Below are 15,491 nucleotides of genomic sequence, written 5' to 3'. Positions count from 1 at the left end.
CTGTCTGTCTGTCTGTCTGTGTCTGTGTATATGTATATATATGTGTGTGTGTGTGTCTGTCTCTCTGTCCGTCTGTGTCTGTGTATATGTATATATGTGTGTGTGTGTGTGTGTGTGTCTGTCTGTCTCTCTGTCTGTGTCTGTGTATATGTATATATATGTGTGTGTGTGTGTGTGTCTGTCTGTCTGTCTCTCTGTCTGTCTGTCTGTCTGTGTCTGTGTATATGTATATATATGTGTGTGTGTGTGTGTGTGTGTCTGTCTGTCTGCTTGGCTGCTTGCCTCTGTAGGTATGGAGGGGCCCATGTCCCATCGGGCCCCCCTCGGCCCCCCCTCTGCTGCCCGTTTCCACCGGCGACGAACCTCCGGCACCAGAGACGAGCGCTACAGATCAGGTAGAGAGAGCACACCTGCACGTCCGCCGCCGGCAGCAACATCACTGCTCTACATGGACATTTGCTAAATTTAACACACTTTACCTCCTTATGTTTAAATAATGTAGCTATGTGATAGGGCTGCATAATCATGATAACTTAACATGATTACTCTTTGGCTTTGGGGAAGATTTTTCATTTATTGAACTTTAAAAACAGTTAAACAAATCCACAGTGAAATCACATTGAACATTTATTTCCCCATTCTGAACACAAGTCAAAATAAAAGTTTACTTGCAACAACGTAACATGCAAAAATAATATTTTTTCTCGATTATTCTTTATTTAGGAGCTGATATCAAAATGTAAAATTGATTTATTACTCAGCCCTACTATGTAGATGTTTAATTGATGCTAGACATCCAATCCAAGTCTACTTAATTAAACACAAAACAATGAAATTGGATCTGGGTGGCTTTGTCATGTAAAGGAGTACTACATATAAAAAAGTTAAATACTGCACTTTTTCATAAAGCTGGGGAACTTTTAAGTCAAATTCGAAGGAGACTTTTAGTCTCAATTTTGGTTCAAAACACTTAATTTTATGCTTTCCATAAGTTGGAAATCTTAGCGTTGTAAAAGACTCAGCTCTTACTTTCATCAGCCATTTCCAAGCAATTACTATAACAGAATATAAACACTAATGCAGGTATCTGTTATCCACGTCCTCCTATTAACTCACTCTTTGTTAAAGCTCTGGAGTCTCAGTCATAGTCAAAATATATTTTATCCAAAAGTCCACAAACTAAAGTCCAGTTACTAAATCAAAATTAAAGAAGTATTGTTGGTTTGGAGCCAGTTAGCCGAGCTGAGCTTCCATGCCACTCAGTGGAAGAAGTTAGCGTGCTGAAATGTTTATTTTTATATTCTTTTATAAAGTCATTTATAAGATATTTACTTCAGCTGCAGTATGTGGTACTACACAACTACACAAACTGATATTTGTTGAAGTCCAGATATAAAACCACACATTCAGTAAAACACTGAACTCAGCCTGGGAAGAATCCTCCTTTTGCCATTTGTGTGAAGGAATCTCTCTCTTCCTCTCTCTCTCTCTCTCTCTCTCTCTCTCTCTCTCTCTCTCTGTCCCTCCCTCCCTCCCTCTCTCAGACGTCCACACCGAGGCGGTGCAGGCCGTGCTGGCGCGACACGTGGAGAGGAAGGTGGCGGTGCCGATGCCTTCCAAAAGACGTTCGCTGGTGGTGCAGACCTCCATGGATGCGTACACGCCTCCAGGTGACAAGACACACATGCAACAACACACACCTGCACACGCGCCACAAATACAACCACTTTCTTAGTCGACAGGTGAGATTGTTAAAGAGCAATGTTTTTAAGAAGAAGATGATTTTAGAGTTGATGTACCGGGGTGCAGATTTCTAGGAGAGAATTCACCTAAATGCTCAGACTAACGCCATTAAAAGCAACCAAGAGTTTGATCCTTTTTCCTGTGACTTTGCTTTTATAAAATTCTTGGAAAATAAGAAACACACACACACATACACACACACACACACCCACACACACTAGCACTAAGCCTAAAATGTGACCCCAGAGAGGCCGCCCTGCGCCCACACAGGATTATGTTGTAACGCTGTGTCTCTGGTTCTTTAGAGGAACGCATTTATTTCACCAAAAAAAAAAAAAAAGCTGCTAAAACACACACATTTTCAGAGGCATGCAAACACGCTGACAGTTTAACAGTAAAAACAAACAACAGACGGCGTGTAAAGTGACCCGCCATAAAAAAAACTGGAAACACACGAGTATTATGAACTAATATTTGAATGTGTTGGTGCACTCTGTCGCTGTGAGACGTTGGCTGAAACGGGATGGAGTTGACCTTTACCTGAAATATGAGCTCATTGGATTGAACATAATCAGAGTTGATGCCGCAATTTGGGTGTTGATTGAGCTTTAATGAAGCAGATTTAATCATTTTCTTCACCGGTAATTTGCCTTTTAGCCATTCGAGAAAAATCTTAAGTGAACCTGACGTCTCACCCGGAGGCTCACGTGTACCTGAACGTGTTTACACCGTCTAACAACACACACTGTTCTAGAGAAACCCTGGTGGGGAAACAAATCTTCTTCTTATTTTACCTAAATGTGAGACTTCTGTTTACATGGATGTTTGCTGGGCCTCCCTGTGCCGGCTCCTCTGTGTTCACATAGAGCCCGAGCGATATATCGGCGGGTCGATATTAGGTGTTTGCCAAATGTGAACAGGCTAGAATGGGCCAGCAACGTACAACAACGTGTATTTTTATCAATATCTGTCTATAAACAATAAGTTAGCACTACAGTCTATAGCAGTGGTTCTTAAACTTTTTCAGCTCAAGACCAAATAGAGAAATTTGGTGTCTCCCCTGGACCCAAATTTACAAAAATACACACCATGAATCCTTGTAACATCTACATTTTTAAACTGTGGACAAAAGACGGAACAAACCATGAATTTAAATGTATATGAAGTATATTTATAACATTATAAAAGTAAACAAAAACAGAAAAGGTCTCTATTCTCCTTTCTGTGTCTCCCCCCTTTCTCAACTCATGTTCTTATCCCCCCCCCCCCCCCATCATCCCTCAGTACCAATTTTTTTTTTAAATAATGCTGACTTGAATTTAATGAGATGTGTGTGTCTGGTTGGAGATATCAACCAGCTGATCTAGTCTAGGTTCGGTTTTTGAAAGTGCCATTCTGAGGTCATGCTGAGGTCATTCTGAGCATTTAGTCTGTTTCTGTATTTGTTTTTCAGGTATGCTAGAGTCAAAAAGCCAGATATAGATATGCATTTTACTCCAATAACACGGGTCTGCGACCCATTTTGGGTCCCAACCCTAAGTTTGGGAAACATTGATCTATAGGAAGAGCAAAAACACAGCCCATTAACAGGGCGCATGAGAGAAAACGTGACTGTCTCCCTTTTTATAGCTTATGGCTTCACTATCCATCTATGTGTCTCTCCTGCATACTCTCTCTCTCTCTCTCTCTCTCTCTCTCTCTCTCTCTCTATCTCTCTTGTAATGGCCGATAAATGAGTATTTAAAAATTTTAAAAATATAAACGGACAAAACACCCTTCAACCATGTCATGAGTGTTGGCGCTGCTCCTCTACAACGTGCCTGTTGGTAACTCTTTGATTTTTTAAGGACTTTAACTTTCATAGTTTGTATTTTTATACATTTTATTTATCAGAACGTTAATATATTTTTGATGTTCCTCTCTTCTCTTCATTATCATATTATTTTATAGTGAGGACCCATAAATAACTATAAATAACTAATCTTAGAGAAATCTGTTCATGTTTTGTTGATATATGTTTTTTGGGCCAATATATCGGAACATCTGATTTTTTGGATTGATAACAGCCTAAAAATCCTTTATCGCCAGGCTCTAGTTCAGATGATTAACTCTTATTCAAAGAAGTAAATTCAGTCTGTTTTTTTTTTATTTTAATGCAGCTTGAATTGCAACTAAATTGGTTCTTGTAGTTTTTGCTATGTAAGCGGACTAATTATTGACATTTTGAGAGGCGGCAGTCTCAGAGATCACGTGTCTTCAACGCTGAAAAGTGGTGAAGCATCGTCTGCTGCTTGACTTTGGACTATTATTTAACTGAATCTACACAATCAAGCCCAATTCAGATCTGTTTACCATTCAAAGGCTGACATGTGGAAGCTGCAGCCGGCTGAGGGAGCTGCAGCTTGGAGGATCAAAATGTACAAAACACAGAGTTATGCACCTGACTAATTCTTGGTTTCACAGTTAATGTGCTGACATGAGAGTGGTATCGACGTTCCCGTTAGAGATGGTCCGATACCATCGTTTGCACCCGATACTGATTCTGACACCTGAACTTGCGTATCGGAGTTATGATCCGATACCAGTGTGTCATATATTGTATTATTTTTTTAACAGCTGTGTACTACTATCCCTTTATGGATATGGTATGATTTTTTTATTGTCAGTCTGGCTCGGGTTAAACTCTTAAACAATGAACGCCATACAACTTTATATATATATATATATATATATATATATATATATATATAAACTTTATTATTCAGTTTGACGGTCAGTTATAACTGAAAAAGAACATAAATAAACTACTTTAACGTAGATTGTCTTCAGGGCTTTATTGTATAAACTCCAGTACTCCCCAATACCGAGACCAGGATTTTAGGCAGTATTGGACACGATACCGGTACTGCTATCAGAACATCTCTAATTCCTATCTCACTCTTAAAAGAACGAGTGTATTTCTCAAATTGTTTCTTTCATGTTTTTCTGTTAACGTGGACTTTGATAGTTCAGTTATGTGCTGATGTTGTGCTGTAACAATAATTACAATTACAATTAATTGCTTAATTGTCTTTTATAAATATATATATTTTTTCAATCTTAGAGGTTTCTTTGTTTAGATCCAATTCATTGTTACCATTAGCTAAGGTCTTAAGGGTTGATTGTTGATAGTAATTTTGTTTAGATGTGGCAAATTGTAATTATAGAAGTGATTATTGTTTGGACTGATGAGCTAAAGCTGTGCTAGAGGTCGGCACTCGGCTCTGAACACGTTCATAGCGACAGAAATGAAACGATGAAAAACGTGTTGTTTACTTCATGGGCTGCATACCTGTGTTGCTACATTATCTGGGTCACGTGACATCACGTGATATATTCAAGATTCAAAATCCTCTATCAATACCACAATGAGGAAACTGTTGCAGCAGCAAGGGATAGTGGGAAAAGTACAAGTCACATGTAAACAAACAATAAAGAAATATAAGTAAAGAGAATGAATAGTAAAATGTATTTGCAGTCACATATACTGTGTGTATATATATATAGTGTGTGTGTGTGTGTATATGCTAAAGATGATGGATCCTGGAATTCATTCAAATCTTTAATTTGTTTAAAAAAACTAATAAATAGTTTTAAATTTGACTGAAAATGATAATTATATTGTTAATCAAAGTTATTTCTGAGATTTCTGTAAATTGTACAGCACCATGTGGAGTTTTTCCAGCTCTAGTGTTGACGTTGTGTTGACGTTGTGTTGACGTCGTGTTGACGTTGTGTGAAGGTTTTCTGACAACACATACTGACCCTCACTAGGCCTGTCGCCCCTGTGCTCAGACTCGTCGTCGGGCTCCGAGGAGGAGGCGGGGCCAGGGGACGAAATGTCGGCCATGGAGCACTGGATGAGCCGCCCGTCCCACTTAGGCCCCGCCCACCTGGGCTCCACCTCGTCCTCATCCTCGTCCACGCAGAGCGGAGGCAGCGGCAACGCCGGGCGGCTGGCCGACTCGCTTGCGCACGCGCACATCTCGCACCTGGGGCACGCACACCTGGGACACACACACCTGGGCCAGCTGCACCACCAGCAGAGCCACCTGTCGCAGTCGCACCACGGTAAGACTCTCAGGAGGGAACAAAGTGTCCACTTTATAATGTCACATTTTGATCTTTTTTTTTGATAAACACTCACTTGTTACGTTGGCCTGGGACAACTTGAGCTTCCTTCAAATTTGAGCTTTGGCCAAGAGTCCTTTTCCAACTTTTCTAAATCAGAGCACCAATCACAACCGTTGAGGCGTGCTTTAGGCTACGACCATAGCGCTGCTACGTCACTGGGGTCATTGGTCTGATCGGTTAAAGGAGGCATTTGATTGCCCCCTTAGGACATTTATTTAATTTAATTTATAGTGTTATTGATCCTCAGTGGGGAAAGTACTAGGCCTGAAATACACACACATGCTCAGGATCCTGAGCGGCTGGGGGGGGGGGGGTTACTGGCATCTCTCCAGCTACCTCCGTACTTTAGTTCGTACGGGGACTTGAACCGGAGACCCCCCGGTTCCCACCACTATAACACACCTGCATGTGTGCGTTCAGGTATCGGCCACCTGTCTCTGAAGAGGAAGGGAGCTCTGAGCGTCGCGGAGAACGGGGGATCTCTGCGGCGGTCCTGTGAGTTTGGATCCGACATGCTGTGGCCACCGCCGCTGGAGTCAGACGGTACGTCCGACACACACTGTAAACACTTAAATATCAGCTGCAATATATCCAACCTTAGTCAAATTACCAGGAAAACAGTCCTCTGGTTTTTGATTTGAGGCCAAAGTCAGACAAAACAATAATATAAACATACGTAATTTATTTGATTTATTAGAACAACCTTTGACTACACTGTACTAATTCAATTCAATTCAATTTTATCTATAGTATCAATTCATAACAAGAGTTATCTCAAGACACTATACAGATAGACCACACTCCAGAATTTACAAGGACCCAACAGTTTCAACAGTTACTATTGATTTTAGGATAGTTATCGACAAGCTTGAAGGAATCAAGTTACTGTAAATGTCACCAGATCCATGATTGGAAAATTAGATTTTTGTTTCAAAATGTTACACTTTGTGTCATAAAATGTGCTTTCATTAGAGTACAAGAACACAAAGGAAGTATTATTTCCAGACTTCCAGGTACTGTGTTGAGTAGATGGACTGCAGGGATGAGTCCCAGCTTAACACAGAAACATCAGAACGTGTTTAAGTGTCTATAATAACACAAAGCACTTGGCACACACACATTAGTCACCATCTCCCTCTCTCCATCTGCCTGCCTCGCTCCCTCCCTCTCCCGTCTCCCTGCAGAGAATCACTCCGCCCCCCCGGATGTGACAGGCTACTCGTCGGACTCGTCCCACTCCCACACCGAGCGTCACCACATGGCCAACATGGGAACCATTGCCAGGAACACGCAGAAGTACGGCAACGCGGAGCGCATGGAGACGGGCGATGGTAAGAGTCACCGCTGCACCTCTTTAGCCTGCTCCCAACCGGAGCCTCTGAATACTCCCACCGGGTCAAAAATAGAGTCTCCTTAATCAGGAGGTGAGCTCAAATTGGACCATCGCCTTAGAGAACTGACCAGTTACTTTGTGTCTGTTCATGTCACTCCCCTGGATGAACAGATTGGACTTTTCTTTGTTTTTTTTACCTTTTCATGCGTGTGTTTTTGCTTTTTCAAGGCAAGCTGTTTTTAATCAACGTGCTTCACAATCATGCAGTTCACAGTTAGAAAACTGAACGGCCGCAGTCTGTAGCAGCTCCACGAGAGCCTCGCTCAAGTAATAATAACAATAATAATAATAATAATAATGATAATGGATGCTTTATTAATCCTGCAAGGGGAAATTACAGTTTACATACATTTAATTTACTTATATTTAAATCCAAATGATCTTTCCCGTGTTTTGTAGAAGCCTCTAGAGATTTGAACCGGCGATCTACCAGCAGTCGCTATCTCAACAAACTTGCCATAACACTTGAAGGAATTGTTAATGATAAGACAATAAGGACTGTCCTGCAAGCAACCCAGGCCACCACTTTTTATGTCCACCTATTCTAAAACATTATCCTAAAACATCATCTTTAGCCCGTGTGTACAAGATAAGATAAAAGTTGATTTATCTCGAGGGGAATTGTTGTGCAGCAGTTGCAGTACGAGTAGGAAATTATAAAGAGTGCAAATAAAACAAAATATAAGCAACAAAGATTATCAATAAGGTGCAAAAAAAACAAATGTATGTGTCTGGGGTTTTTACAGGTGTTCCAGTCAGCAGTCGCGTGTCAGCTAAAATCCAGCAGCTCGTGAACACACTGAAGCAGCCTCGCAGACCTCCGCTACGGGAGTTCTTTGTCGATGACTTTGATGAACTTCTGGAGGGTTAGAAACCGTCTCTGATTCTGTCTGTCTGATTTTAGTTATCCAATCTCTCTTCATACTTTGGAGTCATGAGTGATTCTCTAGATGGTTCCTTTAATAACACTTGTGTTGGACAGGTGAGACCGCCGCGTTCCTCTTTCGGGTGTCCGACAGTCACCTCACCTCATTCTGCCAAGGTGTAAAAACAAGTGTTTGTAAAGGGGAAACAGCTGGAGACACAACACAGTGCTGACGTGTTAAAGGGATGAACTGGATCTTTGCATAAGCTACTTCTTCATAGTTAGTGTGTTAGCTACAGTAGACGGTGGGGGTGGGGGGGGGGGGCACCAGATGCCTCCCAATACGATATCATCACAATACTTATACCACAAACGATACTATTGCTATTTTAAAAATATTGCAATATTCTGCAATATATTGGAATTTATAACCTTTTTTTCCAGCTTCTAATTTTTCCAATGATGTCCCCAAAAGGAAACTTGGTCAACGTCTGTTTTTACTAAAAAGATACATTTCTCTTTGTTCATATCCCTTCAGTTTTATTGCGGCAAAATGGGACAAAGTGACCAACACATACTGTATATAATAATAGATCCATACTTGGCGTAGCAGATATACACATTTTAGACACCTAAAAACATTTATATCAGTTTAAGTCTATGCTATATTTAGAATATTGTCACCGCTCTACTTGTCATCAGACAGCACTTTACCCAAAGGGACTGGAGACGTTATCTCCGCTCTCTTCAAAGCCAACAGACTCCTTTGACAAAAACTGTCATTTTACCTCATAGAACTAGTCTACCGCTGCCCCCATTGGTTAGTTTATTTCTGAGTTTTGTTAGTTCCTAATTCTTTTAAAGACAGTCACACAATGGCGTCTTTCCGACCAGTTAGTCACAGGAACGTAGTTATAGGAACAGTCCACTTCTAAACAGTTCTACTAACTTCTCAACCCCCAAATCTGGTATTGCTGTTTGCATTCACACTGGCCAAGTGGCCCTAGGAACTGACCTTTTGTTATTATAACTCATGCTTCTAACCCCCACTATGTGGAAAAGGGAGAAGACCCTGCTCTGGAGTTTGAGCTGAAAGAGGAACTGGAGCCAGAGGAACTTAATAATCTCCAAATTGGTCCAGTCGCAGCACGAGAAGAGAAGGGTTCTAGGAACGTTCTGTTCTAGGAACGTTATGTTCCAGGAACGTTCTGTTCTAGGAACGTTATGTTCCAGGAACGTTCTGTTCTAGGAATGTTATGTTCCAGGAACGTTATGTTCTAGGAACGTTCTGTTCTAGGAACGTTATGTTCTAGGAATGTTATGTTCCAGGAACGTTCTGTTCTAGGAACGTTATGTTCTAGGAACGTTCTGTTCTAGGAATGTTATGTTCCAGGAACGTTATGTTCTAGGAACGTTCTGTTCTAGGAACGTTATGTTCTAGGAACGTTCTGTTCTAGGAACGTTATTTTCTAGGAACGTTCTGTTCTAGGAACGTTATGTTCCAGGAACGTTCTGTTCTAGGAACGTTCTGTTCTAGGAACGTTATGTTCTAGGAACGGCAAAAATCCCTCTGGTCAGAAAGCGGCTCGTGGCATGATCAAACTAACCGATGGAGGCAGCGGTAGATCAGCAACTCCCGTGTTCTGAGAGGTAAAATGACGGCTTCAGTTCCCCTGGGTGATGTGCTGGTAAAGCCCCCCCGTCCCCCCCGTCCCCCCCGTCTCCCGTCCACTGCAAGACATTGCTAAGCATCCGTTCGGTACTCATGCTTGCTTCTCCAAACTGTTGCCGTGCCGACCGCCGTCTACTGTAGCCAACACACTAACTATGGAGAAGTAACTCCTACAAACAACCTTCAAAAGATCCAGTTAATCCTTTTAACATTTACAAAAGTGTCAGTGGTCAGCTAATGTTCTCTGAATAAAAACTTCAAAGGTCAGCCAAAGCTTTATAGACACGTAGGTAAAAACCAGTGGCTCCTACTTATCCGTTGTTTGTCTGAAAACACGGATAGAAAAATGAAAAATGAAGGTTTCTAATGAGTATAAACAGTAGAATTGAAGAAAATGGAAAATGTTCTCACCTGATAATTGTGCTAAACTCGCATTCTCTTTTATTTCACCGCCTTGTGTCAGTGTAAAGACTGACTTTTCATCTCATTTGGAAGAGATGCCAGGGACCAGATGATCCTCGGCCTGCTTCATATAGAACACAAAGTATTTCTAAGATGTATAACGTAGGAAGCTTGATCCCAGACTTCTCTGCAGATCATTACGTCTGTCTGCTGTGTGCTTGGCTCTCACCATCTGGCTGCATCTTCTCTCTCTGTCTCCTCATTTCTAATCTTACATTGTCTTCTTTAGAAACCTTTCATTTTAGACTAAAGTGCTGTCTACTGTAGCTGTAAGGAAAAAAATCAGTGTTGCCATGTGTGTAATGTATATAAAATAACTGTGTTGTGGTCATTCAAGATATAGGTTAGGGTTAATGTAGTAGTAGTAGGTCTGCACGATATGGGATAAATATGGGATATCGTTGTTGAATATCGTGAGTTGAATTTAATAAAAAAGGCAGTTCTTGGAAAAAAAATGGAACGACCTTTACATTTTAAAGTGCCATTTCTACTTATATTTTCTTTCATCTACCAAAAAAAAATCTTTGAGAGTCTTCCGCGATCTGCCACAGCCTTTCGCGCTGCGTTCAATGCGCCTGTTGATATCGCTACGACGGGGAAAATGAACGATGCATTCAGCGTTAACGCAGTGGATAAGTCACTCTGGATCCACGTTTTATATCACAAGGGCTCAAAGTTTGAATCCTTCCAAATCCTTCCTGTCTGCTGCCTTTAGAGGAATATATCAGCTGTCCACTCACACATTTTACATTCACATCTGTGTTAACAACAGCTCAGCATAATTAATTGTGTGGGTGGAAGAGAGTGTGACTACAGCGTCTTCACAGCCGTCTCACTGCCACTAGCTTCGGCTAAATGTTTCCACGTGGTGTTGTTTTTTTTCCTCCCCCCTGAGCGAAACAAACCGTAAACCCCTGAAGGGTTTGAGACCTGATGACACTGTCTGTCTCCTCATCTCCAGTCCAGCAGCCGGACCCTAATCAGCCGCGGCCGGAGGGGGCGGAGATGATGCCGGTGCGGGGCGAGGCGCTGGGCGTGGTCACCAACTGGCCGCCGTCCCTGGAGGCCGCTCTCCAACGCTGGGGCACCATCTCCCCTAAAGCCCCCTGCCTCACCAGCCTGGACACGGCAGGGAAGCCCCTCTACGTCCTCACATACGGTAACCAGGCGCCCTCGTCCTTCATTCACTCATTTACATCATGTGTTTGTGCAGCAGTGTCATACGATGAAGAATTGATGGATTCTCCTGTTGCACTCACTCCAATTCTTGGATTCTGGATGCTTGAATGGTTAGATTAGATTAGATTAGATTTGATTTGATTAGATTAGATTAGATTAGATTAGATTAGATTAGATTCAACTTTATTGTCATTACACAGGTACAGGTACAAGGCAACGAAATGCAGTTTGGGTCTAACCAGAAGTGCAACAGCAGTAAGTGCAGGATATACACTGGTTCCATAAGTGCAGGACATGGATATGTACTGGAATAATACAAATAACAGTGAAAAATAACAGTGAATATCTCTGCAGTTGAGGTACAAAATTAAGCTTTTAGGGAGCTTGTAGAAAACCAAAACGAGATTCCTCGCTCTTGACATGCAGTCTTAAGCTTTTATATTCAACTTAGTGTGGCAGTGCCAGACCTTCCTCCACAGCGCTGCCGAGGAGGGTCTAGCTAGTCCACACAGCATTCTGGGATGGTGGATCTCTGGTTTATTGGCATGTCATGGACGCGAGGTTATTAAGTTATTACCTGTTTGGAGTCAGCAGATCTGCCAAGACGACCTCCTGTATTGGTTGTGTTCAGTAAGGGTGAGGGCCGGGCTGGGTTTCCATAACTACCGTTGTGTTGCTAACACCTAAAGGATGCTGTTGTCTACAGTACAGTTATTTTCTATTTTATTATTATTTATTTATTTATTTTCTCTAAACAAAATAACTTTTAAATGCATCTCTCTCTCTCTCTCTCTCCCCTTCTCTCCCTCGTCCTGTTTCTCTCCCTTGTCTCTCTCTCTCTACTTCCCTTTCCCTCCCCCTTTTTCTCTCTCTCCCCCTCTCCCTCCTCTTTCTCTCTTTCTCTACCTCCCCCTCTTTCTTTCCCTCTTTCTCCATCTCCCTCCCCCTCTTTCTCTCCCTCTCTTTCCCTCTCTCTCTTTCTCTCCCTCCTTTCTCGCTTTCTTTCCCTTTCTCTCTTTCTCTCCCTCCTCCTGTTTCTTTCCCTCCTCTTTCTCTCCCTCCTCCTGTCTCTCTTCCTCCTCTTTCTCGCTCTCTCCCTTTCCCTTCTCTTTTCGTCACGCTTTCTTTCCCTCTCTACTACCCTCTCCTTCCCCCTTTGTCTCTCTTTCTCTCTCCCTCTCCCTTCTCCTCTTTCTCTCTCTCTCCTCACCCTCTTCTTTCTCTCCCTCTCCCTCTCCCTCTCTCTCACCCTCGTGTCCCGTGTCCTGCTCCCTGCAGGGAAGCTGTGGTCTCGCAGCATCAAGCTTGCCTACAACATCCTCCACAAACTGGGCAGCAAGCAGGAGCCCATGGTGCGACCGGGGGATCGGGTGAGTCACGCTCCTCCGCCGCCTCACGCCGCTTTCGCTTTCTTTGTGCTGATTTTATTCTTACGTTGTCTGAGTTCATTTGCAGACAGTTTATTTGTCAAAATGATGTACAATGCCTTTAAAAAATCTGTAATCAGATCTAAATGTTCTTCCTTAAATCAAGTTATTTATGTACGATATGTACAATTTGTGTTATTTTTTTAATTTCGGCATTAAGATCAATTTCCAAAAGATGATTTTTCTTTTATTCCTTTTTTTTTTTTTATTTCAAATTTAGTATGGGTTCAGAAACTTATGAGCAGCACTGTATCTTTGTTAAAAAACAAAGTGTTTTTTAACCTTTGCGGAGAGTCAGGATGGCCGTTTCCCCCCCTGTTTCCTGTCTCTATGCCAGGGTTGTCCAAAGTTTTTTTGGTGAGGGCCAATACAGAAAAATAAGCAAAGGCTCGGGCCACACACTAGAGGCGACATATTGACACATGATTACTGTGGAGCAGTGCTGCTGTCCTTCGGAGCTGACAAGTCCTCGATTCTCCGCACCACTGTATTTCTGGATAAGCTCACGTTGTTGAAATCCTGCACTTTTTCCGGGCACATTACTTCTGTGACTTTGATGAGGCACTGCTTTATGAAATCACCGTCTGAGAACGGTTTGCCACGCTGGGCAATAAGTTTAGCGACTTCATAGCTTGCTGCTGTGGCATTTTCCTGTATTTTGTTAGCATGGAAAAATACTGTTGTTGAGCTTGCAGGCTAGCTGCCATTTGCTTGAATTTTGTTGCTCTTTCGGCAGCTGTGTACGATGCGTAGCTCTGATGCTTGGTCCCATAGTGCGGACTATGGGACTTATACTCCTTCATCACGGCAACATCTTCATTGAAAATCAAACAGACACACTTTCCGTTGATTTCTTTAAAGAAATAGTCATTTTCCCACCGTGGTTGAAAGTTTCTGCACTCACCTGCTACCTTTCGTTTCTTCGGTGCTGCCATTTCTGGTGACTCGTGGTAAAAAAGTTTCTTTGCTTAATTTTGTTAAATGGAGAAGCACCTTTTCCGTTACTGGCTCCATCTAGTGTTTAAACTGAGAAGTGCAACAGAGTTGAGTTCAAGCTCCATGTGCGGGCCACATTCAACTATATTTTCAGAATTTGCTGCGGGCCAATAAAAACTGACCGGCGGGCCGCAGGTGGCCCGCGGGCCGTAGTTTGGACACCCCTGCTCTATGCTAAGCTACCCGGCTACTGGTTCAATCTAAATCTTCAGATCTGCGAGTGGGGTTGATCTTCCCATCCGACTCTCAACAACCAAGCAAATAAAGGGCTTTTCCCAAAATGTCAACCTATGTCTTTAAGCACAGCTAGAATTCTACCACGGCCTCTTACCCACACACGCATGAGTAATCGTTTTTGGATTCTCTCGGACTCATAGAAGGGTCGTCCAGGTTAGAAGTCCTCTGACAAATGAAATGAACACCAGCTTTATTTAGCATTCAGATGAATAAATTAGTTTGTTGCTTAAAAACAACATCAGCAACTTGATTTACTTTCTTAGCTCTGAGAAATAGTTTGACTGGCCTTAAATACTCAATACGGAGAAATCCTCCCATTGTAGAACGTGTGAAGGATCCAAACAGTTGTGTGTTTAATGGTCTAATCATTTCAGCTGGACTTTATACTGTCATGTTGTTTAATTGCTAATAAAAGCTCCCCACTTTCATCTGTATATTTATGGCTCTTTAAGAACACTCTTGCAGGTCAAGGCCCCCCTCGTAATAATTAATTATCTGTTTAGGTTTCTACTTTCATGTAATTGTAAATGGATGTTCTTATATAGCGCTTTTCTAGTCTTCACGACTACTCACAGCGCTTTTACATCATACAGGAACCATTAACGCACATTCATACACTGCCGTAGAAGGTGCCACCTGCTCATCAAATACACACACACTTACACACCTAAGGCGCAGCATCAGGGGCAACTCGGAAACCACTGAGCCACAGCTGCCCCCATCTGATGCCTATGTTATCAGCTTTTTCACCAGTCTTTAGGTTGTTGTGTTGTAATTGTTGGAGCATGCACTGCAAGAAAGACTTCCCTGTACACGGACAGTAAAATGCTATCTATCCATCTATCTATCTATCTATCTATCTATCTATCTATCTATCTATCTATCTATCTATCTATCTATCTATCTATCTGTCTGTCTGTCTGTCTGTCTGTCTGTCTGTCTGTCTGTCTGTCTGTCTGTCTGTCTGTCTGTCTGTCTGTCTGTCTGTCTGTCTATCTATCTATCTGTCTATCTATCTATCTATCTATCTGTCTATCTATCTATCTATCTATCTATCTATCTATCCATCTATCCATCCATCTATCTATCTATCTTTTATAAACTCCATGTGTTTTATGTGCACAAAGCTTGATTTGTAAAGTAACTAATAATTAGGCTGTCAGATGAATATTTCTCACTGAGATGTGGCGGAGTAGAAAGTTGCATGAAAGGAAAAGGCTTAAGTAATGTACAAGTACCTCAAATTCTTACTTAAGTACAGCACTTGAATACATGTACTTGGTTACATCCCACCACTGGTTCCCGGTGTCTCTGACCCCGGCCTGTGTCCGTCCCCCCCCCCCC

At 42.1% G+C, this 15,491-nt stretch overlaps 1 protein-coding gene across 1 annotated transcript in view; it reads left to right on the top strand.

Moving 5' to 3' along the window:
• LOC117938277 (disco-interacting protein 2 homolog C-like) overlaps positions 1 to 15,491 on the top strand; it is a gene marked incomplete at its 5' end in the record, with an annotated part of 67,270 nt that overhangs the window by 15,809 nt on the left and 35,970 nt on the right. The window contains 8 exon segments of the mRNA XM_034862800.1: positions 291 to 395; positions 1,545 to 1,670; positions 5,557 to 5,853; positions 6,337 to 6,459; positions 7,101 to 7,247; positions 8,056 to 8,175; positions 11,270 to 11,467; positions 12,766 to 12,902. Coding sequence (XP_034718691.1) covers positions 291 to 395; positions 1,545 to 1,670; positions 5,557 to 5,853; positions 6,337 to 6,459; positions 7,101 to 7,247; positions 8,056 to 8,175; positions 11,270 to 11,467; positions 12,766 to 12,902 — 1,253 coding nt within the window.

Source organism: Etheostoma cragini, chromosome 22, assembly GCF_013103735.1.
Source record: "Etheostoma cragini isolate CJK2018 chromosome 22, CSU_Ecrag_1.0, whole genome shotgun sequence".
NCBI lineage: Eukaryota > Metazoa > Chordata > Actinopteri > Perciformes > Percidae > Etheostoma > Etheostoma cragini.
The sequence above is the reverse complement of the archived record's forward strand: the minus strand, read 5'-3'. Positions and strand labels throughout refer to the sequence as shown.